This window comes from Manihot esculenta, chromosome 3, assembly GCF_001659605.2.
Source record: "Manihot esculenta cultivar AM560-2 chromosome 3, M.esculenta_v8, whole genome shotgun sequence".
In the NCBI taxonomy this organism is placed as follows: Eukaryota; Viridiplantae; Streptophyta; class Magnoliopsida; order Malpighiales; family Euphorbiaceae; genus Manihot; species Manihot esculenta.
Window position 1 is genome coordinate 8,466,862 of NC_035163.2, and position 24,772 is coordinate 8,491,633.

Genomic DNA, 24,772 nt, shown 5'->3' on the forward strand with positions numbered 1-24,772 from the left:
GCTCTGATACCATAAGAATGCAGAAGAAGATATATTCTATTGATGTATATCTGTGGTTAAATACACAAATGCAAAGTCATCTAATCCTAAGAAAAAGGAATTTGAAATACAGATGGTTACAACAGTTTACTATTTAAACTATGTTGTTATCTCCACATCTTTATCTAATAACTTCTCTCTTCTTTGTCACCACATGCCAGAAAAAAAAAAAGTAGTAATGAAAATCACAAAGAAGAAACGAAATAAAGAGGAAGATCATGAGTATGAACCTTGTTGGGATCTTCGCAGAGGAAGCAATAAGGAAGAAGAAGAAAAAGCAAAGACCGATAGCAGGCCAGTTAGACCCAGCAACCAAATGCATCTTGCCCATTTTGTGTGGAGAAATTCTATAAAATTTGAAGCAGAGAAAAAAAGAAGTTAGATAACTCAAGAAACATAAAATTGATCAAAGGAAATTATAATAATCGCTAAACAGGAAATATAAAACATATTTTGCTTAATACCATTATATGCTTGACGAAAATTGATTTTCAATACCAAAGAAAATATTTGGAAAAGGATGAAGATTAAGGAATATGATAAAGGATAGTGATATATTTTTTCTTTTCACTATGACTAACAATCAATGTTTAATTTGACTCTTATTTATAATATCAATTTTAAGAGTAACAAGTCTAATTACAAACTAAGGTTGTTTAACCATGCAAAAATTTGATGGGTGTTAAACATTTTTTTATTGTTATTTCTTATGGACATCAAGCACGACAAAAGGAAAAACCCCACTACCACAACCACTTAACTGCTGACTAAGAAATAACAAAAATGTAAAATGAAAAAAATTTAAAACACCACTCAAAAGTAGAGTGGAAAACTCACATTCTGGGCTGGAATGAGGAAAAGCTCCTCCCTACCCAAACGCGATAGAAAGGAGAAGAAGGTGTGGCAGATGACGAGACAGCCTCTCTCTAAAAAAACTTTAGAGAGAGGTTCTTTTGAATAAATCTCTAGTTTGTAATTGGCCAATTGTAAAAGAACCTAAGGTGGTTTTAAAAAGAGCAATCAAGACACAAAAATATCTAACATCTCCTATTTATGGTATTTCTATATTAGGATATTCGTTTATGTTGCTATATTTGGATTTTCTTTATTTTATTTGCTTGGTATTGGTTGGTATACTAGAATATTTGTTTACTTATTAAAAAAAAAAGAGGTGGACGAGGTAAATATTGCAGAGCATGTTCATGGATAGCCACACAAAAGAAATCAAAAAGTGAAAAACAAAAAGGAGAGATTATGAGAAAATATTAAAAAAAGGAAAATGAGAGGTTTTCTAGAGATAACGAGCCTCTCTCTAGATTTAAAAAATGAATCAAACATCCATTTTCGAAAAAAAAAACAAATAGTAAATAAAGGTCAAGTATAAAAGAAATAATATAAAGCTAATTTCACTTATATTCAATTAAAATATTTATGAAATCTTATTATATTTATAAAAAAAAAGTATGTCATGAAAAATATTTAAAATACCTTAATGAAAATATAGGGAGAGAAGTGCCGAAAGCAGGCTAGGACTATACTGAAATGTGACATATTTATAGAAAATCTAATATCCATGGAAAACTCTGATGTCATTATTAAATTTAGTTCAGGTCTAACTCATTGCAAAAACTAACACAAAGCATGCCTTCTTGTTTCATCTAAAGTTAATATCATGCATCATTTTTTATTATTGCTTTTTCCTGTACAGATTTAGACAATATGGATTGTGGGAAAGATATATTGATCTATACCCTAAGAATGATCTCATATATACCGTTGGTGTTAGTAATTATGCTAAAGATTGGTTCTTCGCCCATGTTAACAGGTACTTATTAACATCTATTTTATTTTCTCTCAATCTTTAATTTATTTGAAGTATAATAATAATAATAAGGAAAAGGTACAAAAATGTTCCGTGTGGTTTCATCAGGTTTTTACTTCAGACTCTGTAGTTTATTTTAGGATATGTGATTCAATTTCGTATCTGTAACGACCCGAAAATCGAACCGCTACTGGCGCTAGGATCCAGGTCGGCTTAAGGCCGCCGGGACCAGTAGCAAGCCTAACATGTAACCTGTAAACCTGTTTAATCCCATATATGATCAACAACATACATAAAAACTAAAACTTTTCTTTCATACATTCTATCATACACCAAACTCAACCTGTGCATGCACTGAACATAGCCATAATCATAAACTTGACCCCTCTATGGGATCTCATCAATGCCCCCAATGGGTGGCATAACATGTGTTGAGTTGGTTTACATCTACATCATAAAACATCTAAGATCATGTAATAAAAAGGGATTACAACATCCATAGGGTCAAGCACAACTTCTAATCCTCAATATCATTATACATAACATGACTATTCAAACTTTACATCATCTTACAATTTATCATGTCCACTATCTATCTATTACAAAAGCATAACTTTACTCTTCTTGACTTCTCAGTCTAGCCCGTACCTGCAATCCTGGGGGATTAAGGAAAGGGGTGAGCTACTAGAGCCCAGTGAGCAGAATAATAGAAAACAACATTTAAATCTCATGCCATCATGTAATGCAACACATCACAACAAATCACATCTCGGATGGTATTGTTACCAATAGTCCTCTACATTCCAAAGTGTCGGGACGTAGAATGGGTACAACCGGTCTTTCTCTTAACATAACATATCATACATACCAATGTGCCAGGGACGTAGAATGGGTACAACCTGGACTTTCTCTTACACAGTGCCAGGGACGTAGAATGGGTACAACCTGGACTTCCATACCATATCATGCCGTATCATCATCATATCATATGAGGACTAAAGGATCATTCAATAACCAATCCACATCAACATCATAAATGCAATGCAACATATTCGTGAATTCTAATGCAAACAACCTAATTCATCACATTGCATTCATGATGCATGAACATGCTCAACTGTATAATTCATTTGCTTTAAAAACATAAAGGTTTATTCTACTCACCTCTGGCTGAAGCTCTACTGACTCAGAAGCAGTTGAACTCACTGCTGGGGTCCTCGGTTCCTCGGGTTCGAACCTACACAGGTGGACTCAAATGAGGGACCAAACAACTAGGACATAACTCTAAAAACATCCCCCAAAAACCCCCTAAAACACCTCAAAACAATCATGCAAAAACATGCAAAGGAAGGCTGGACAGGGCACTTTCGGCGGCAGGTTCGGCGGCCGAAAGTCCCTCCAGAGCCGAAAGTCAGGCAGGTTCGGCGGCACCTTCGGCGGTCGAAACTCCCAGACAGAGGCGAAACTCATGCATGTTCGGCGGCACTTTCGGCGGCCGAAACTCCCAGACAGAGACAAAAGTCTCCTTTTGGGGGCAAGCTTCGGCAGCCGAAGGCTGCTTCCACAAGAGGGTTCGGCGGTCGAAAGTCCTTTCGGCTGCCGAACCTGGTTTCTCCCAAAGGGTAGAAACTTGGTTCAAACATGCACAAATGCCTCCCACTCATACCATCATGCATTTAGCTCAACCAAAACATGCATACAAGCTCCTAGGGGTCTCAAACTACCTTAAACCCCAACTACAACACATCAAGCAACACAAATCCAACATACATTGCTCAAAACATAACATTAACTCAAAAACTCATATAAACCTACTCATGCCATTCTACCCCATAGATCTTCATAAAACTTACTTAAAACATGCAATGAGCTTAAGATCGGCTCTTACCTCTTGAAGATCGAGAGAGAGACGACCTAAACTCGGAGGTGGGAGATTTTTGAGTTCTTGAACCTCAAAGCTCCAAAACTTGCTTTAAACTCGAAAATCTTCAAAACAAAGCAAAAACTTGTGAAAATCGTGAAAGATTTGAAGGAAAAGACTCAAGATTGGTGAGGGGCGGCGGAGAACTCACCTTGGCCGACAATGGGGAGAAAAGCTCGCCCGTTTTCGGCTAAGGGACCCTTTTATAGTGGCTGGCCAGGCCACGTTCGGGGGCCGAACGTGCCTCCGCATGCATGCCATGTTCGGCGGCCGAACTTGAGGTTCGGCGGCCGAACCTGGACTTCCCTCACTTATGCCTTCGGGGGCCTAAGGCACACCCGAAATGCCTGCATGTTCGGCGGCCGAACCTGGGTTTTCCTCCAAGGTTGTTTTCATGCAAAAACTCATTTCCTTTTCACTTAAAACCATGAAAAACATTAAAACATTTTATGAAAACATGTTTCTACCCTACTAGAGGCTTCCGACATCCGAGATTCTACCGGACGGTAGGAATTCCGATACCGGAGTCTAGCCGGGTATTACATTCTCCCCCCCTTAAGAACATTCGTCCCCGAATGTTCCTCAACTAGCACATAGCAAGGCATACAACATAACATACACATAAAACACATAAGAAACTAACCTCAGAAAAGATAAGGGTATTGCTGGAGCATGGACTCCCGTGCCTTTTTATGTAACAGCCCGGCCCTCTCACCGGCACTGTTACCGTTCACGGCCCAGGGCTATCCCTCGCCTAGCCTCTTGCCACCTCGGGCTTTCCACTGGCATCGTGAACAGCTCTTAACATCCATTCACCCTCACGGGTTCCTGGCAGGATTTGTCCCATTGGGTTCTCGCATCGCATCCTTCTCCAAGTGGATTTGGCCCAAATTTCCCTTTGGAAATTAGGTCGCCTCCCCCACTACTCGAACCCTTGACCTCCCACTTTAAGGGAATAGTCTGGTGAGAGTGAGTGGTAGTGAGTGGTACTTAAATACAGAGTATCGAAATGGAGAGCCATGGAAGAAAGTTTTTGGCCCTGTTTACGTCTATCTTAATTCTATTCCGCCTTCTGAAAATCCCAAAGCCCTTTGGGAAGATGCTAAAAGACAAGTACATATCTATTTGTTTATTCATTCTTTTTGTTCATGAGAATTTTGGATGCAATTTTGAGTACTCATGCTTGTTGTTGATTATTAGATGTCAACTGAAGTTAAAAGCTGGCCATATAATTTTCCTCGATCTGAAGATTTCCCTTCTTCTGATCAACGGGGAAATGTCGTAGGTCAATTAGTAGTTCGTGACCCATACATCAATGAAAAATTGATTGATGCAAGTTTAGCTTATGTGGGATTGGCAGCACCAGGTGCTGTGGGCTCATGGCAAACAAAAGTAAAGGTTAGAAATTTCAACAAATTTGAAATTTCATTTTCAAATTATCTAGCAACATGAGGAATTTCTTGGCTAAACATTGCTATGTTTTTTCAATTTACTTATAGGGTTACCAATTTTGGACTCAAGCTGACAAGAAAGGAAGTTTCTCAATTAAAAATATCAGAGCTGGGAAATATAGTTTATATGCATTTGTTCCTGGTTTTCTTGGAGATTACAAGTATAATGTTGATGTCATTATTCAACCAGGTATTTATAGCTTATAGTAGTTTTATAAATGGTTAAACTAATTTTCTTTAATTACTTAATGAAATTATGTACATGTTGAACTACAGGATCTGAGATCAAATTGGGTGTACTTACATATGATCCTCCAAGAAATGGTACAACTCTTTGGGAAATTGGCATTCCTGATCGTACTGCTTCTGAATTCTATGTACCAGACGCAAACCCAACACTCGTCAACAAATTGTATATTGATAGCCCAGCAAACAAGTTACCTCCCTTCCACATTGCTGCATGCCTTCTTGTTTCATCCAAAGTTAATATCATGCATCATTTTTTATTATTGCTTTTTCCTATACAGATTTAGACAATATGGATTGTGGGAAAGATATACTGATCTATACCCTAAGAATGATCTCATATATACCGTTGGTGTTAGTAATTATGCTAAAGATTGGTTCTTCGCCCATGTTAACAGGTACTTATTAACATCTATTTTATTTTCTCTCAATCTTTAATTTACTTGAAGTATAATAATAATAAGGAAAATGTACAAAAATGTACCGTGTGGTTTCATCGGGTTTTTTACTTCAGACTCTGTAGTTTATTTTAGGATATGTGATTCAATTTTGTATCAAAATAGTACCTCATAATATCTTTTCAGTTACAAGCAATGATAATTTCTAAACTCTACACTATTATAAAATTTATATCACAGTGTACTATTATAACACAAAATTAAATCACAGATCTTGAAGTAAACCATATACCCTAAAATGAAAAACTAATGAAACTACAAGATACTTTTTTATATTTTTCTCTAATAATAATTATATTGAGATTGGTTATTCAAATTGCAGAAAAGTTGGAAATACGGCATATAAGGCAACTACATGGCAGATCATATTTGAACTTAAAAGTGTAATGCAAAGTGGAAGTTACACTTTGCAAATAGCCTTGGCATCAGCTACTAATTCTGAACTTCAGGTATACCATTCGCTTTTTACTTAGCAATTTCATTTTTTATATCTTAAACTTAATAATGAAAAATCTATCATGCATGCAAAAGGTGAGGTTCAACAATGCCAATGTCAAACGACCTCTTTTCACAACAAGGCTAATAGGCAAGGATAATGCTATTGCAAGATACGGAATTCATGGTTTATATTGGTTCTATAGCATTCAAGTACCAGCTTCTCAACTTCTCCAAGGAAAGAATACAATTTATCTTACTCAGACTAGAAATGGAAGCCCTTTTAGTGGTATTATGTATGATTATATTCGTTTAGAAGCACCGACAAAAGTTTAATGGTGGGTTGTAAAACATTGATTTTGTAAATGTTTACATATATATATATATATATGGATAATAACATTTAATAAGATTTTGTTTTTCTTTTTCAATACATAACTACTGCATTTTGAGCTTTTTATCTTTGTCTTTTGTCATTCATTTAATGACTATTTTGAATCAATTATTTATAAAAAAAATATAGCATTATTGAAAACTCCGTAACAAAATAATCGTCAATGGAACGACTCCACGAAAATGAAGAAAAAAATAAAGCCAACCACACTAAAATAGAAAAAGTAACTTAGAACATGTCTTAACAACTGTTAATAAAGTCAATTGGTATTATGTATGATTATACATTGAGTGTGGTTGATGCAATTTTGTTTTTATTTTATTTTTTAACTACTAATTTTTAACGTTTCCTGTATATTTATTTAACTTAATGTATATAACTTGATTTTTATATATTTTTATTAAAATAAAAAATCTGTTTAAACTCTTGATAAATTTTAAAAAATTTATGTAAATTTTCAATAAAAATTTTAATTTATTGAATTTCTTAATTAAATAATATTAAAAATTTTCATTAAATAAACAGAAATTCTTCTCATTTTTATTTTAAATTCTTGCTCTATACATGTAGCTAATACTTTAGCCAGTAAAAGTAAAATCTATTATTTATTACTTTGTCTCTATAGCCATTGTTCTACCCATAATTGTACCATTGTTTATGGATTTTTTTTTCTTTTTTTTTCTCATTTACCACTTCTCCCTATGCTCCCCTCAAACACCCACAATGCCACACTCCCACTGCACAGGAACACAGAGAGAGCCTAAGAAACCACACTCAAACTAACAAACTCTTTCACAATGAACTACAGCATGAAGAATCTAAATTTACGTGACTAACAAAATATCTAAATTTATTAAAAAATTATATGACTATTTCAAAATTTATCAAGGGTTTAAAAAGGTCTTTTGCCTTTTATTAATTTTCATATAAATTATTATATTATTATCATTATTATTATTTTATCAATCAAATTTAAATTTATTATCATAATAAATTCATGAACATAAATTTATTATCATAATGATTTACTCTTAATTAAAATTATTACATTAAATTTTTATATTTCATCCAATTAAAATCATTATTATTTAACTAATCACATGAAATTTTTAATATGTGTATATTTTAATCAATTAAAGTTATCATTTAATTAATTATATTAATTTTATTAAAAAATGACTTAATTTCATTAGAATTTCCAAATCAATCAAATTAATTTTTCATATATTTTATTTCATTCCATTAAAATTATAATTTTATTTCAATTTATTAATACTATTTTTATATTAATAATATTATTTCTTTAGACTATAGTTATAAAAAAATAGTTGTATAAATTATGTATATTTACATTTTCTCAAAATATATCTAATGATTTAAAATAAAATAAAAATATTATAAATTACACAAATTAAATTTAATTGTGATTAATTATAAATTAAATTTGCATATTCAAGAAATTAACAATATAAATAGGTATTATAAAAAGTATATAAAAGTTTCTAAAAAGTTTAGGCAATAATAATATTATAATAAAAGAACAATAACCTATGAGAACGTTGCTAATGCAAACATCTAGCAGCAGAAGTGGAAAAAAAAAAATCTATTATAATGCAAACATCTAGCTAGCAGCCTAGCACTTTGTTTAGAAAACCTTTTAGAGTTAAAAAAAAAATAAAAAATGATAAAAAAAAGAATATAAATTAAATTAAAAAATAACTCATCACTTCGTAAAATGAAAAATTGAGATTGTTCGCGTTTATAAGCAGACATTTCGACGCTTAAATTAGATTATTAAGAAGAATAAGAGTAAATAAAGTTACTTGAACTTAAAAAAATATAAAAATACATATTTTAAATATTGTGTATATATTACTTTTATACCGTAAGGGAATAGTGTTAATTAATCGTAAATGAGAGGATAATGAAAATCTGATATATAATATTTTTTAATGATAACTTAAATATTATGGGAGTTTGATCAGATACAAGTGGGTGAGTATTCTACCGTTTCAAATGTTAATTATCATGATCACTGCATCTATTTTTTATGAATGAGACTTATATAATTAAATATCACGAGTTATTATGATTTTACCACACGTATGGTGACAATTGCATGATATATTTTGAGTGTATATTGCATTATATTAGAATTTTTTTTCTTATTTGAATGTTAAAGAGAAAAAATAAAAAATAAAAGTAATTTTTTAAATAGTAAACTATCTATTTTATTATTTTTATTTATAATTTAAATAAAATAAAATTTAAATAATTTATTATTCATTTCTCCCTGTGAAGAGATAAGTTAATTGTATGTCGTCCATAATATTTCTTAGATCTTTACTCCATTATTTTTCTTGTTTTCAAAAAGTAAAGAGCAGAACATTCTTTTGCTTTTACTTTTTTTGTTTCCCCTCTTTTACGGGAACAATGCTAATGTAATCAAGGAGAAAATGCCGCTTATGAGAACGTTGCTAATGTAATCAAGAAGAAAATGCCCCTGATGAAAGATAATAGTGGTTGATTTTATTGAGAGAAGTGACCGAGAGATTTCGACAGCTTGATTAATGGATTGGGAAATTCTTTAATTCATTAGACTCCGATTGTTTTATAAAAAATATATTTTAAAATAATATGTTTTAATATTTAAGAATTTTAAAAAATTTAGTTAATAAAATTTTAAAAAATTTAGTTAATAAAAAATTTAGTTAATAAATGTTACGGGCTCTCACCAGACTATTCCCTTAAAGTGGGAGGTCAAGGGTTCGAGTAGTGGGGGAGGCGACCTAATTTCCAAAGGGAAATTTGGGCCAAATCCACTTGGAGAAGGATGCGATGCAAGAACCCAAGGGGACAAATCCTGCCAGGAACCCGTGAGGGTGAATGGATGTTAAAAGTTGTTCACGACGCCAGTGGAAAGTCTGAGGTGGCACGAGGCCAGGCGAGGGATAGCCCTGGGCCGTGAACGGTAACAGTGCCGGTGAAAGGGCCGAGCTGTTATATAAAATGACCAATCTGTAACAGTCCGAAAACTGAACTGCTACCGGCACTAGGATCCAGATCGGCTTAAGGCCGCCGGGACCTGTAGTAAGCCTACTGTGAACTTTGTGTACCTGTGATATCCCATACATGATCATACATTTTCTGTAAACATTAAAACTTTTCTCTGTTCCAAGGCTTAACCTGTGCATGCACTAACGCTGTACTATAAAACCCCTGCTAGAGCTCTCATCTTTGCTCTAGGCGGGTCCTCTCATATAATGTTAAGCCTGGTTTTTCATACATACATAGACACTAAAATCATTTTCATAACAGACCATGTATATACAAAAGGGATTACATCCATTTAATGGTCCAGTTAAGAGCCGAAATATGCATTTTGTCTTTTTTTATAAAGAGAAAGAAAAATGTTGAAAAGATCACATTACCATGTCAACAAGATAAATCTAGACCATGTAAAACTCTCTAATAGAAGATTCATTTAAGGGTATCTATTAGTGAACACACCACAACGTTCACTAGCTTGTTTGCGACTCTATTAGCCTTTCTATAACTACGACATAATCACACTTGCCAAGGTCGACAAAGGAGGTCACAACACTGGAAGAGTAAATTCACATGCTTTAGGTTTAAAGCCTTGTCATTTATCAGATGTCCTTGGAGTCTAATTGTGTAATAAACTTTACGTATGCCAAATCCTAGGCCGTTATTGTGTACAACTTATACTATGCCACATGCAAATCCCCATAACCTGAGGCTAAGGATTTCTAAAAAAGAAGACTCAAAACAACTCATACTATTTTTAGATTATACGAATTCCAAAACCACTCAAATTAGTTCATTATCTAAAGCAACCTAAAGATTATGAATCCTAAACCCACATCCACGCCTCTCTAGTAATATTTAAAATCATGGAATATTATTTCTTTATACTACTCGCAGTTTACATAGTTAGAATCATTAGTGAAGTGTAGCATCCCAAAAATAAAATAAAATAAAGTAAAATAATAAATAAAAAAATAAGAAAAAAAAAGAAGAAAAAAAAAGAAAAAAGAGAGAAAAAAATAAATTAAATTTTAATTTAAGGACAAGTGGCAATTTGCTAACCACTTAACCAAATAAAAAAAAAAAAGAAAAGAAGAAAGAAGAAAAGACTAGAAGAGAAGAGGGAATTCATCTTTCCCATTTTCTTCTTCTGCCCTTGAACAACAATGAAACCCCATTTCTCCATCTTTTCTTTTCTACACCAAATTTCTTCAAACTTTCACCTCCAATCAATTACCCATTTTCTCCCAATACCTTTCCAAAGTAGAATTTGAAGAAAAGGAGAGACATCAAAGAGAAAATTCAAGATTGAGGAAGAGTGAATATTAACCAAGGGTTTAGAAATTTAAAGGTATGTTAGGGGTTTTGATGTATAAATGTTTCTTATAATTTTTATGTGAATATTTAGGAAAAATATTGTATTAATATTATTTATTTGTTTATTTTCCATGAAGAAGAAGTGGAAGGCAAGAGTGGAAACTCTAAAGGGAAAGGAAAGGAAGATTAGAAACCCTAACCCAGGGAATGCTGCACTTCCTCCACCGCCAGCAGAACCAATAGTTCCTGATGTCCAGATACCCAAACCTAGCTCATCAGTTGGGGGTAAGGGAAAGATGACGGATTACCTAAAGTTGGATGCCCCCAAGTTTGAAACAGGTGATGACCCTTTTGAGTATCTCAGAACGGTAAAGATGATATCTGATGAGTTGGGAGCAAGTGACAGTAGAGCCATTCAGATGGCAGGGTTCACATTGAAATGTAAGAAGGCAAGGAAATGGTTCAAAAACTATGTGGACCCACAGTTGGAGAGCTTATCCTAGGAGCAGTTTACCAATGAGTTTGCAGGATGGGCTTTCCCAGATAGTTCAAGGGAGCTTAAGATGATTGAGTTTGAGCAACTGAGGCAGACGGAAGAGATGAGTGTTGATAAGTTTACAGATAAGTTTTTGGAGTTGTTGCCGTATGTGGGGCAAGCTTGTGATACGGATCAAAAGAAAGCAAGGAGGTATACCATGAGACTCCACTCCAGGTATTCCTCTTTGATCTAATTAGCAGAGAGGGAGAGTTTCCATGCTATAGTGGATATGGCCCGAAAGATGGAGGTTAGTGCCATTATTCAGGGAACAGTTAAGCAGTCTGTGGCACAGTCTTCGGGTTCCAAAGTCCCGGGGACGAGTGATGTTAATCTCTCCTCTCTGAACGATACTACCATGAAGAGTAAAAAGGGTGACAGAGGCCTCAGAAGGTCGAAGAAGAACAAGTTCTGGAACAGATTAAAGTCTGGTCTGGGAATAGGTGATGGCTCGAGCTCCGGTTCGGATGGCTCCAGATGTACGAGGTGCGGTAGACTGCACAAAGGAGTCTGTTGGATTGGGACAACAGCATGTTTCAGGTGTGGACAGGAGGGGCACATGGCACGTGAGTGTCCCACTGCGACCTTGGTGACACAATCCCAGCAGACAGCTTCAAACAGTATGGCTCCACCAGTAGCTCCAGCCATGTTTCAGGGCAGTGGTCGAGGCAGAGGGAGAGGGATAGCTCCTTCTTCAGTAGGTTCCCACGAAGAAGGTCCATCAGCTCCAGCTCGGATTTTCTCCATGACCCAGCAAGAGGCTGACACATCGGACATGGTGATGACAGGTAATCTCACTTCTGTATGTTCTGATGTGTATGCTTTAATGAACCCTGATGTGTTTCTCTTTCCTTGTTGCTTCGAGAGCCGTAGATAGAGTGGGGTGGATAGCTTCTAGGTTAGAGTGTCCCCTTTGGGTCAGTGGACCCAAGTGTGATCCATCGGTGGCAGAGTCAGTCTGCCGATATAGTTCAGAGTATGTTGTGAGTAGATGCCTTCCAGCCGACCTTGTGGTTCTAGATTTGACTGATTCTGATGTCATTCTAGAGATGGACTGGCTTTCTGCTCGTAGTGCTACCTTGGATAGCAGAGACGAGGTAGTCAGGTACAGAGTTCAGGGTGGATCAGAGGTAGTCCTTAGTGGGGACAGAGTAGAGATACCTAGAGGTTTGTTATCAGCCCTACAGGCTCGTGAGTTGTTCAGGAGAGGTTGTCAAGGGTTTCTTGCTCATGTTAGAGAGCATAGTAGTCAGGTCAGGGAGCCCGCCTCAGTGCCCGTAGTCAGAGAGTTCTTAGATGTTTTTACAGACAAGCTGCCAGGTTTACCACCTGCTAGGGAGATAGAGTTTGAAATTAAAGTGATAATGGGAACCAGACCCGTCTCTACCTCTCCCTACAGGATGGCACCTGCAGGGTTAAAGAAGTTGAAGAGAAGTTGCAAGAGTTGGTAGACAAGGGTTTCATCCGACCGGGTACCTCACCTTGGGGTGCTCTAGAGTTGTTTATGAGAATAAAGGATGAATCCTTAAGACTTTGTATCGACTACAAGTCGTTGAACAAAGTCACTACTAAGAGCAAGTATCTGTTACCTAGGATCGACGATCTATTTTAGACCAGCTAGCAGGAGTCGGTTGTTTCTCCAAGATAGATATGAAATCCGGGTATCACCAGTTAAGAACCAAGGGAGAAGATGTGCCAAGACGGCGTTCAGGACCAGATGTGGGCACTATGAGTTCCTAGTGATGCTGTTCGGGTTAGTCAATGACCCTGCAGCATTCATGGACCTCATGAGCAGAGTTTTAGTCGGTTTCTGGACCACTTTGTTATTGTCTTCATTGACGATATCTTGGTGTATTCCAGAACGCAGAGGAGCATGCCCATTATCTGAGGACAGTGTTGCAGACCTTGAGAGAACATGGCTTGGATGCCCAGTTCTCCAAATGTGAGTTCCGGTTAAGGAGTATATCTTTCTTGGGTCACGATATGTCAAAAAAAGGGTTTTGAGGTAGATCCCAAGAAAGTTGAAGCTGTAGCTAACTAGCTCAGACCCACTACCGTAATGTGGATTAAGAGCTTTTTGGGTTGGGCAAGTTAACTACTGGAGGTTCATCCAGAACTTTCCCAGAGTTGCGGCTCCTATGACCATATTGACCAAGAAGGACCAGAGGTTGTGTGGTCTGACCAGTGTGAAAAGAGTTTTGAAGAGCTGAAGAAAAGGTTGACGTCAGCACTGGTGGTAGCTTTGCCTACCAGTAATGAAGATTTCATAGTGTTCTGTGATGCGTCCCGTGTGGGGCTACATTTTGTGTTAATGTAAATGGCAGGGTAATTGCTTATGTTTCTAGATAGCTGAAGAAGTATGAGTTGAATTACCCTACACACGATCTAGAGATGGCAGCCGTGATCTTTGCGCTCAAGATGTGGAGGCATTACCTTCATGGGGTAAAATGTGAGATCTTTACAGATCATAAAAGTTTGCAGTACATCTTGAGTCAGCAAGAGTTGAACCTAAGGCAGAGAAGATGGGTGGAACTACTTAGTGACTATGATTGCAAGATCCAATATCATCCGGGTGAGGCAAATGTTAGGTTAGATGTCCTCAGCCGGAGATCACTCGGCAGTTTATCCCATATTACAGTAGAGAGAAGGCCTGTGGTTAGAGAAAGAAGTAGAACTACTATGAGTCAGCAGAAGAGTTATGTAGCTGTCCGCAGGAAGCATGTAAAGTTTCAGAAGGGAGAAGAGTTTTATTAGAGTGCGCAGCAGAAGCATGTTGAGGTTCAGGAGAAGGTTGGGTATTGCTGGAGGTGTCTCCTAGGAGAGGGTGATTCGTTATGGGAAAAAGGGTAAACTAACTCTAAGATACATCGGACCCTTTGAAATCCTGCAAAGGATTGGGAATGTATCCCACGAGTTAGATTTGCCTACTTCCGTGGAGGAGATCCATCCGTTTTTCCATGTTTCCATGAGATGTGAGTTCGTGTCGGATCCGAGTGAGGTTCTTAAAGGACCAGAGGTAAGGATCTTAGGGGGGATCTCACCTATGTTGAGCAGCTAGTACGGATCGTAGACACACAAGTCAGAAGGTACAGGAACAAGGAAATCCCGATGGTGAAAGTCCCTTGGAATCACCTTAGTATGAGGAGTACGCCTGGGAGACCGGGGGTTCTTACTCCAGTGGTACCGTGTTTTTTTTATTATGTGTTTATATGTTTATGTTATATTATGTGTATGTATGTGCTAGTTGAGGAACATTCGGGGACGAATGTTCTTAAGAGGGGGAGAATGTAATACCCGGCTAGACCCCGGCATCGGAATTTCAACTTTCTGGCGGATTCTCCATTGGAATCCATAAATCTCGGATGTCGGAGCCTTCTAGAAATGTAAAATAAAGGTTTTCTAAAATGTTTTTAAGTGTTTTGAAGGTTTTCAATGAGAAAGAAATTGAGTTTTGAAAGAAAAGACCAAGGAGGGAAGAACCCAAGTTCGGCCGCCGAACATGGGGCTGTTTAGGAGGCACATTAGGCTTCAGAATGTGGCTTTCTTTTTCAGCCGCCGAACGTGGTGAAGTTTTGGAAGCAGCTTTGGCCACCGAAGAAGGTTTGGCCGGCCACCTATAAAAGGCCTTTTGTTCGGAAAATGGGCGAGTTTCCTCTCTCTTTTCGGGCATAGGTGAGTTCATGCTCTCCTTTGGTTGTTTTTATGCTTTTTCTTCAAATCCCTCAAGTTTTCATGAGTTTTATATTTGCTTTGAAGAGTTTTAAGCTTTGATCAAGGTTTTGAGAGCTTGGAGACTTTTGGAGCTTGGACTCTCCATACCTTCAAGCTTGGGTCGCACCAAACCTCGATCTTTAAGAGGTAAGTGTAGATCTTTATCCTTATGATGTTTTAAGTGAGTTTTATGAAGGGTTAAGGGCTAGGAATGCATGAGTTGTATGGATGTGCATGTTTGGGTTTTGATACCCTTTATGATAAAAGTATGTTAATGCATGTTTAATGAGATGTTTGTTAGGGTTTAAGCTAGTTTGAGACCCCTATATGCTTGTTGTATGAGTTGTGCATGTTTTGGAAGTGTTGGATGTGAGTGTGGGAGGTTTTGGAGGCGGATTGCATGAGGCGGAAACGGGTTCTACCTTGCTGGGGAACCCAGGTTTGGCCGCCGAAGGTAGTTTCGGCTTTCGAACCTGCCTGTGGAAGCAATCTTTGGCCGCCTAACCTTGCCCCCGAAAATGGACTTTCGGCTCTGGAAGGGACTTTCGGCCGCCTAACCTTGCCCCCGAAAGTGCCTGGCTTTCGTCTCTGGAAGAGAATTTCGGCCGCCGAACCTGCCTCTGAAAGTGCCTGACTTTCGGATCTGTGGGAGCATTCAGCAGCCGAATGTGCCGCCGAAGGTGCCCTGTCCAGCCTTCCTTTGCTTGTTTTGCATGATTGTTTTATGATATTTTAGGGGGGTTTTTGGGGAGTTGTTTAGAGTCCTATTAGAGTATGTTTGGTCCCTCATTTGAGTCCACCTTGTAGGATCGAACCTGAGGAACCGAGGTATTCAGCAGTGTTAGCTGCTTCAGAGTTAGTCCAGAGGTAGCCAGAGGTGAGTAGAACTGAACTTTATGTTTAAAAAATAAATTAAATGTTTTAAGCATGTTCATGCATCATGAATACCATGTTATGTAATAGGTTGTTTGCATTAGAATTCACGAATATGATGCATTGCATAATACGATGATGATAATGTTGATGAATATTGAATGATCCTCTAGCCCTCTGTACGATATGATATGATATGATATGACATGAGATGGAAAGACCAGGCGTGGCCGTATCGCCCCTGGCAATAGGTTATATGTAAGAGAAGACCAGGCGTAGCCATATCGCCCCTAGCATAGTCGGACATATTATGATATGAGCTATGTAAGAGAAGACTAGGTGTGGCCGTATCGCCCCTGGCATAGTTGGACATGTTATTGTAACGACCCAAAAATCGGACCGCTACCGGCGCTAGGATCCGGGTCGACTTAAGGCCGCCGGGACCCGTAGCAAGCCTAACATACATCCTGTGAACCTACTTAATCCCATACATGATCATCAACATACATAAAAATTAAAACTTTTCTTTCATTCATTTTCTCATACACCAAACTCAACCTGTGCATGCACTGAACATAGCTATAATCATAAACTTAACCCCTCTGTGGGATCTCATCAATGCCCCCAATGGGTGGCATAACATGTGTTGAGTTGGTTTACATAAGCAGTATAAAACATCTAAGATCATGTATTAAAAAGGGATTACAATATACTATGGTCAAGCACACTTCTAACATCCTTAAACATCATTTCATAATATATCTATACTGTACTTTTACATTACATCTTTCTACAATTTGTTATGTCCACATACTAGCTATTACATGCAAAAGATTTCATTACTCTTGCTGACCTCCTGGTCTACCCTGTACCTGCAAGCCTGGGGATTAAGGGAGAGGGGTGAGCTACAAGAGCCCAGTGAGCAGAATAATAAAACATTTAAAACATTTGCTAACATGAAATGCATCACATCACAGCTAATCACATCAAGGATGAATTTGTCACCAATAGTCCTCTACATGGTCCAACTGTGCCAGGGGCGTAGAATGGGCCTCACTGGTCTTTCTCTTACATAATCATAACATAGCATGACATAACATTCCATAATGCCAGGGGCGTAGAATGGGTCTCACTGGTCTTTCTCTTACATAGTGCCAGGGGCGTAGAATGGGCCTCACTGGTCTTTCGTACCGTATCATCATCATATCATAACATACGAGGACTAAAGGATCATTCAACATTCATCCACATCATCAACATATTATGCAATGTAACATATTTGTGATTTCTAATGCAAACAACCTAAAATATCTCATGGCATTCATGATGCGTGAATCATGCTAAAACGGGTTTATTTATTTAAAAGCATAAGAGTTATTCTACTCACCTCAAGCTGAAGCTCTACTGACTCAGAAGCAGCTGAACTCACTGCTGGGGTCCTCGGTTCCTCGGGTCCGAACCTACACAGGTGGACTCAAATGAGGGACCAACCAAATATGAACATAACTCTAAACTACTCCCCAAAAACATCATGAAACAATCATGCAAAACGTGAAAAAGAAGGCTGGACAGGGCACTTTCGGCGGCAGGTTCGGCGGCCGAAAGTCCCTCCTGAGCCGAAAGTCAGGCAGGTTCGGTGGCACCTTCGGCGGCCGAAACTCCCAGACAGAGGCGAAACTCAAGCATGTTCGGCGGCATTTTCGACTGCCGAAACTCCCAGACAGAGACGAAAGTCTCCTTTCGGGGGCAAGCTTCGGCAGCCGAAGGCTGCCTCCACAAGAGGGTTCGGCGGCCGAAAGTCCTTTCGGCTGCCGAACCTAATTTCTCCCGAAGGGCAGAAACTTGGTTCAAACATGCACAAATGCCTCAAACTCATGCCATCATGCATTTTGCTAAACCAAAACATGCATACAAGCTCCTAGGGGTCTCAAACTACCTTAAACCCCAACTACAACACATCAAGCAACACAAATCCAACATACATTGCTCAAAACATAACATTAACTCAAAAACCTAACTATGAGCTAAACATGCATTCTACCCCATAGATCTTGCATAAAACTTACTTTAAACATGAAATGAGCTTAAGATCGGCTCTTACCTCTTGAAGATCGAGAGAGAGACGTCCTAAACTCGGAGGTGGGAGATTTTTGAGTTCTTGAACCTCAAAGCTCCAAAACTTGCTTTAAACTCGAAAATCTTCAAAACAAAGCGAAAACTTGTGAAAATCTTGAAAGATTTGAAGGAAAAACTCAAGGATTGGTGAGGAACGGCGGAGAGCTCACCTTGGCCGACAATGGGGAGAAAACTCGCCCGTTTTCGGCTAAGGGACCCTTTTATAGTGGCTGGCCAGGCCACGTTCGGGGGCCGAACGTGCCTCCGCATGCATGCCATGTTCGGCGGCCGAACTTGAGGTTCGGCGGCCGAACCTGGACTTTCCTCACTTATGCCTTCGGGGGTCTAAAGCACACCCGAAAAGCATGCATGTTCGGCGGCCGAACTTCAGGTTCGACGGCCGAACCTGGGTTTTCCTCCAAGGTTGTTTTCATGCAAAACTCATTTCCATCTTGCTTAAAACCATAAAACACATTAAAACATTTTATGAAAACATGGTTTTACCCTTCTAGAGGTCTCCAACATCCGAGATTCCACCGGACGGTAGGAATTCCGATACCGGAGTCTAGCCGGGTATTACAGTCTCCCCCCCTTAAGAACATTCGTCCCCGAATGTTCCTCAACTAGCATATAGCATGGCATACACATAACATACACAAAGGCACATATAACTCACAAGGGACTAACCTTAGAAAAGATAAGGATATTGCTGGAGTATGGACTCCCGTGTCTCCCAAGTGCATTCTTCCATATTGTGGTGGTTCCAAAGGACTTTCACCATAGAGATTTCCTTGTTTCTTAGCTTTCTGATCTGGGTGTCTATGATCCGTACTGGCTGCTCAACATAGGTGAGATCCTCTTGGATCTCCACATCAGGCTCACTAAGAACCTTGCTCGGATCTGACACAAACTTTCTCAACATGGAAACATGGAAAACCGGATGGATTTTTTCCATTGAAGCAGGTAAATCCAGCTTGTACGACACATTCCCAATCTTTTGCAAGACTTCGAAGGGTCCGATGTATCGTGGGGCTAGTTTACCTTTCTTCCCAAAGCGAACCACTCCTTTCATTGGCGACACCTTGAGCAATACCAGATCCCCCTCCTGAAACTCTACCTGTCTTCTGCAGATGTCTGCATAACTCTTCTGTCTGCTTGCAGCAGTCTTGATCCTTTCTCTGATTATGGGTACCACCCTGCTGGTAATCTCTACAAGCTCAGGCCCTACCAAGGTCTTTTCTCCAACTTCCTCCCAGCAAACAGGTGATCTGCACTTCCTTCCATATAAAGCTTTATATGGAGCCATCCCGATGCTAGCATGATGGCTGTTATTGTAGGCAAACTCCACCAAAGGTAGATGCTGCCTCCAAGAACCGCCAAAGTCCAGCACACACATTCTTAACATATCCTCTATGGTCTGGATGGTCCTCTCTGACTGTCCGTCAGTCTGGGGGTGGAAGGCAGTACTGAAATCCAACCTAGTACCCATGGCATTTTGCAGACTCCGCCAAAACCTGGAGGTGAACTGGGGCCCTCTATCAGACACTATTGAAACAGGAACCCCATGCAGCCTGACGATCTCATCAACATACACCTGCGCCAACTTGGCCACAGAATAGCCACTCCTGACAGGGATGAAGTGAGCAGATTTGGTGAGTCTGTCCACAATCAGTCTAATCTGTTGGACGTCGCCGGTAACCCCACTACGAAGTCCATAGCTATATTCTCCCATTTCCACTCTGGAGTAGGTAGCGGGTTAAGCATTCCAGCCGGCTTCTGATGTTCCAGCTTCACCCTCTGACACACTTCGCAGGCTGACACAAACTGTGCCACTTCTTTCTTCATCGCTGGCCACCAATAAACTTTCTTCAAATCTTGATACATCTTGGTGGCTCCGGGGTGAACGCTGTATCTTGCATTATGAGCCTCTCTCATAATGTCTCCTTTTAGCCCTATGTCATCTGGTACACATAGTCTGCTCCCATAGCGGAGGATCCATTTGCTGTCGAATCTGAACTCACTATCTTTGACTGACTGAACAGTCCTGGCAATCTTCACTAACTCTGGGTCCTCATGCTGTTTCTGAGCCACCTGCTCCAGAAATACGGGTGCCACTCTCATCTGGGCTACCAAAGCATCTGTACCAAACAACTCCAACTATAGACCTTCCTCAACGAGCTTGTAAAACTCCTTCACCACTGGCCTCCTCTCTGCCGATATGTGGGATAAATTGCCTAGTGACTTCCGGCTTAGGGCGTCTGCCACAACATTCGCCTTACCCGGATGATACTGAATCTTGCAATCGTAGTCACTCAGCAGCTCTACCCATCTCCTCTGTCTCAAATTCAAATCTCTTTGACTCAGGATGTGCTGTAGGCTCTTATGATCTGTAAAGATCTCACATTTTACCCCATAGAGGTAGTGCCTCCACATCTTGAGTGCAAAGATTACTGCTGCCATCTCAAGGTCATGTGTGGGGTAATTCAACTCATGCTTCTTCAGCTGCCTGGAAGCATAAGCAATCACCCTCTCGTTCTGCATTAGTACACAACCCAGTCCCACACGGGACGCATCACAAAAGACTGTAAAGTCCTCATCACTAGATGGCAGAGCTAACACTGGTGCTGAAGTCAACCTCTTCTTAAGCTCTTCAAAACTCTCTTCGCACTGGTCGGTCCACACAAACTTCTGATTCTTCCTGGTCAACCTGGTTAGAGGAGCTGCAATCTTCGAGAAGTCCTGAACGAACCTCCTGTAGTAACCTGCCAAACCCAAGAAACTTCTGATCTCTGTCACTGAAGTGGGTCTAGGCCAGTTAGCCACAGCTTCTACCTTCTTGGGGTCCACTTCTATTCCATTTTCTGACACTACATGCCCCAAGAACGAAATGCTCCTCAGCCAGAACTCACACTTAGAGAACTTGGCATACAAGCCATGTTCCCTCAAAGTCTGCAAAACCAATCGCAGATGATGGGCATGTTCCTCTGCATTCCTGGAATACACCAAGATATCGTCCATGAAGACAATAACGAAGTGATCCAGGTACTGGCTAAACACTCTGTTCATGAGATGCATGAATGCTGCAGGGGCGTTGGTTAACCCGAACGGCATTACAAGGAACTCAAAATGCCCATGTCTGGTCCTGAAAGTTGTCTTTGGCACATCATCTTCTCTGATCCTCAACTGATGGTACCCCGATCTCAGATCTATTTTGGAGAAACAACCTGCTCCAGCTAGCTGGTCAAATAGATTGTCGATCCTTGGCAAAGGGTACTTATTCTTGGTAGTGACTTTGTTCAACTGCCTGTAGTTGATACAAAGCCTAAGGGATCCATCCTTCTTTCTCACAAACAAAACTGGTGCACCCCAAGGTGAAGTGCTCGGTCGGATGAAGCCCTTTTCTACCAGCTCTTGCAACTGTTCTTTCAATTCCTTCAACTCAGCTGGAGCCATCCTGTAGGGAGGGATAGAGATCGGTCGGGTTCCAGGCATCAATTCTATCTCGAACTCTATCTCCCTAGCAGGTGGTAAACCTGGCAGCTCGTCTGGGAAGACGTCTAGAAACTCTCTAACCACTGGCACCGAGGCGGGTTCTCTAACCTGACTGCTAAGCTCTCTCACATGAGCCAAATACCCCTGACATCCCTTCCTAAGCAACCTACGAGCCTGAAGAGCTGATATCAGACCTCTAGGTGTACCCCTCCTGTCTCCCCTGAAGACAACCTCTGACCCATCCTGACCTCTGAACCTGACTACTTTGTCCCTGCAGTCCAAAGTAGCACCATGGGTAGATAACCAGTTCATCCCTAGAATGACGTCAAAATCTGTCAAGTCTAGAACCACAAGGTCGGCGGAAAGGCATCTTCCCTCAACAAAGACTAGACTGCACTAGCAGACTGACTCTACCACTGATGGGTCACACTTGGGTCCACTGATCCAGAGAGGACACTCTAACTCAGAGATCATCAACCCCAACCTCTGAACGGCTCTCGGAGCTATAAAAGAATGAGATGCACCAGGGTCCATCAAGGCATACACATCTGAACAACCAATGACTAAGTTACCTGCCACCACGGTGTTAGATGCATCTGCCTCCTGTTGAGTCATGGTGAAGATTCGTGCTGGAGCGGATGGACCTTCTCCTCTGAAACCCGCTGAAGAAGAGGCTGACCCTCTCCCTCTGCCTCTGCCACTGGCCTGAGTCGTGGCTGGAGCTGCTGGCTGCGCTACACTACCTGAAGCCGTCTGCTGAGACTGAGCTCCAAAAGCTGCCCTAGGACACTCCCGAGCCATGTGTCCCTCCTACCCACATCTGAAGCAGGCTGTCGTCCCAACCAGACATACTCCCTTGTGCGGTCTCCCACACTTCTTGCATACTGCATTATCCGCACCAGAACTCGCGCCACTCCCCAGTCCCAGACTGGACTTGACCTTGTTCCAAAACTTATTCTTCCTCGACTTCTTGGTGGTACTGCTCCACCTCTTGCTGCCTGAAGCTGCTGCACTAAAAGAAGAAGAGCCTGGGGTCTTAGAACCAGAAGGCTGTACCACTGACTGCTTAACTGTCCCCTGAACGATGGCACTGGCCTCCATTTTCCGGGCCATATCCACTATGGCATGGAAGCTCTCCCTATCTGCTGACTGGATCAAGGAGGAATATCTGGAATGGAGTTTCATGATATACCTCCTTGACCTTTTCTGATCCGAGTCAAGATTTTGCCCTGCAAAAGGCAACAGCTCCAAGAATCTGTCTGTGAACTCCTCTACACTCATCTCATCAGTCTGCCTCAACTGCTCAAACTCTATCATCTTCAGCTCCCTTGAACTATCTGGGAAAGCCCATCCTGCAAACTCGTTTGCAAACTCTTCCCAAGACATGCTGTCCACTCTCGGGTTCACATAATTCTTGAACCACTCTCGTGCCTTCTTGCACTTAAGCGTGAACCCAGCCATCTGAATGGCTCTACTATCATCAGCCCCAATCTCATCTGTGATCACCTTAACCCTTTCAAGATACACAAATGGGTCATCCCCTTTTTCATACTGGGGAGCACCCAGCTTCATGTAGTCGGTCATCTTAACCTTGCTCCCACTGGTTGAGCTAGGTCTAGAAGGTTGAGTAGCTGGGGCTGCTGGTTCTGCTGGAGGAGGAGATGGTGAAACATTTTCTGAGGTAGGGTTTGCTGGATTTGGATAGTAAGGTGGGGGCGGATACATTGGGTATTGTGAATATGGTGGGTAGTAGGGTGGGTATGGCATCTGTGTGGGATAAGGGGTGAAGCTAGGGTAATCCGATGTACCTCCCATCGAATACCCGGGATTTTGTGAGAAGTGTGGGTAGTGGGGTGGCTGAACAAATCCCGAGGCCTGAGTGCCTCCTTGGGACTCTCCCATTCCCTCTTCTGACATGCTAACTCCCAAACTGCCATCCCTCCTCTGCTCTACATCCATATCATCCCCCATGTCCTCGGACGCTCCTCCCTGAACTGTTCCTCTGACTGATCTGCTTCTACCCAGATCCAAAGACCTTCTAGGGTCTCTTACTGCTCTTTCTTTGTTAGACCTACTGGACATTGCCCTAGGCAATGTAGGAGGACGGGCGCTCATGCCCTCATCATCAGGTGGCACTCCAGTCAATCGTGCAGATCGACGAGTTCCTCTCATCTTGTTTTCTGAAAAACAGCACATAACAAGCAAACATTAGCATCATATGGTTCATGTGGGCACACATGAACCCTCATCACATACATCACATATCATTAATGCACATGCATATAATCATGGCATTTCACATCATCATGCAAGATAGGACTCCACATCCTATCGTAGTGGACATGATCCTCCTATTGTGCTTGACCTTCTATAACATCTATGAGCCCGACACTCTAGGTCCGACCATATGAACTTAGGGCTTTGATACCATTCTGTAACGACCCGAAAATCGGACCGCTACCGGCGCTAGGATCCGGGTCGACTTAAGGCCGCCGGGACCCGTAGCAAGCCTAACATACATCCTGTGAACCTGCTTAATCCCATACATGATCATCAACATACATAAAAATTAAAACTTTTCTTTCATTCATTTTCTCATACACCAAACTCAACCTGTGCATGCACTGAACATAGCCATAATCATAAACTTAACCCCTCTGTGGGATCTCATCAATGCCCCAATGGGTGGCATAACATGTGTTGAGTTGGTTTAACATAAGCATAATAAAACATCTAAGATCATGTATTAAAAAGGGATTACAATATACTATGGTCAAGCACACTTCTAAATCCTCAAACATCATTACATACATATATCTATACATAACTTTACATTACATCTATCTAACAATTTGTCATGTCCACATTCTAGTATTACATGCAAAAGACTTCATTACTCTTGCTGACCTCCTGGT

At 40.2% G+C, this 24,772-nt stretch overlaps 1 protein-coding gene across 1 annotated transcript; it reads left to right on the forward strand.

Annotated features, from left to right (window-relative positions):
* Positions 1 to 217: 217 nt before the first annotated feature.
* On the forward strand, positions 218 to 6,708 carry LOC122723258 (probable rhamnogalacturonate lyase B). The gene is made up of 9 exons (XM_043955039.1): positions 218 to 333; positions 1,748 to 1,864; positions 4,763 to 4,895; positions 4,983 to 5,180; positions 5,282 to 5,423; positions 5,510 to 5,669; positions 5,761 to 5,877; positions 6,260 to 6,386; positions 6,469 to 6,708. Exons 1-9 carry the CDS (start codon positions 218 to 220, stop codon positions 6,706 to 6,708), a joined length of 1,350 nt encoding a protein of 449 aa, XP_043810974.1.
* The last annotated feature ends 18,064 nt before the right edge of the window (positions 6,709 to 24,772 follow it).

What these genes read in the sequence shown, in the direction of transcription:
- LOC122723258 (XM_043955039.1), top strand. Translation starts at nt 218, where the DNA reads ATGAAAATCACAAAGAAGAAACGAAATAAAGAGGAAGATCATGAGTAT. An exon ending in GGGAAGATGCTAAAAGACAA is followed by an intron (nt 4,896 to 4,982) that starts GTACATATCTAT and finishes GTTGATTATTAG; the next exon opens with ATGTCAACTGAAGTTAAAAG. An exon ending in CTACTAATTCTGAACTTCAG is followed by an intron (nt 6,387 to 6,468) that starts GTATACCATTCG and finishes TGCATGCAAAAG; the next exon opens with GTGAGGTTCAACAATGCCAA.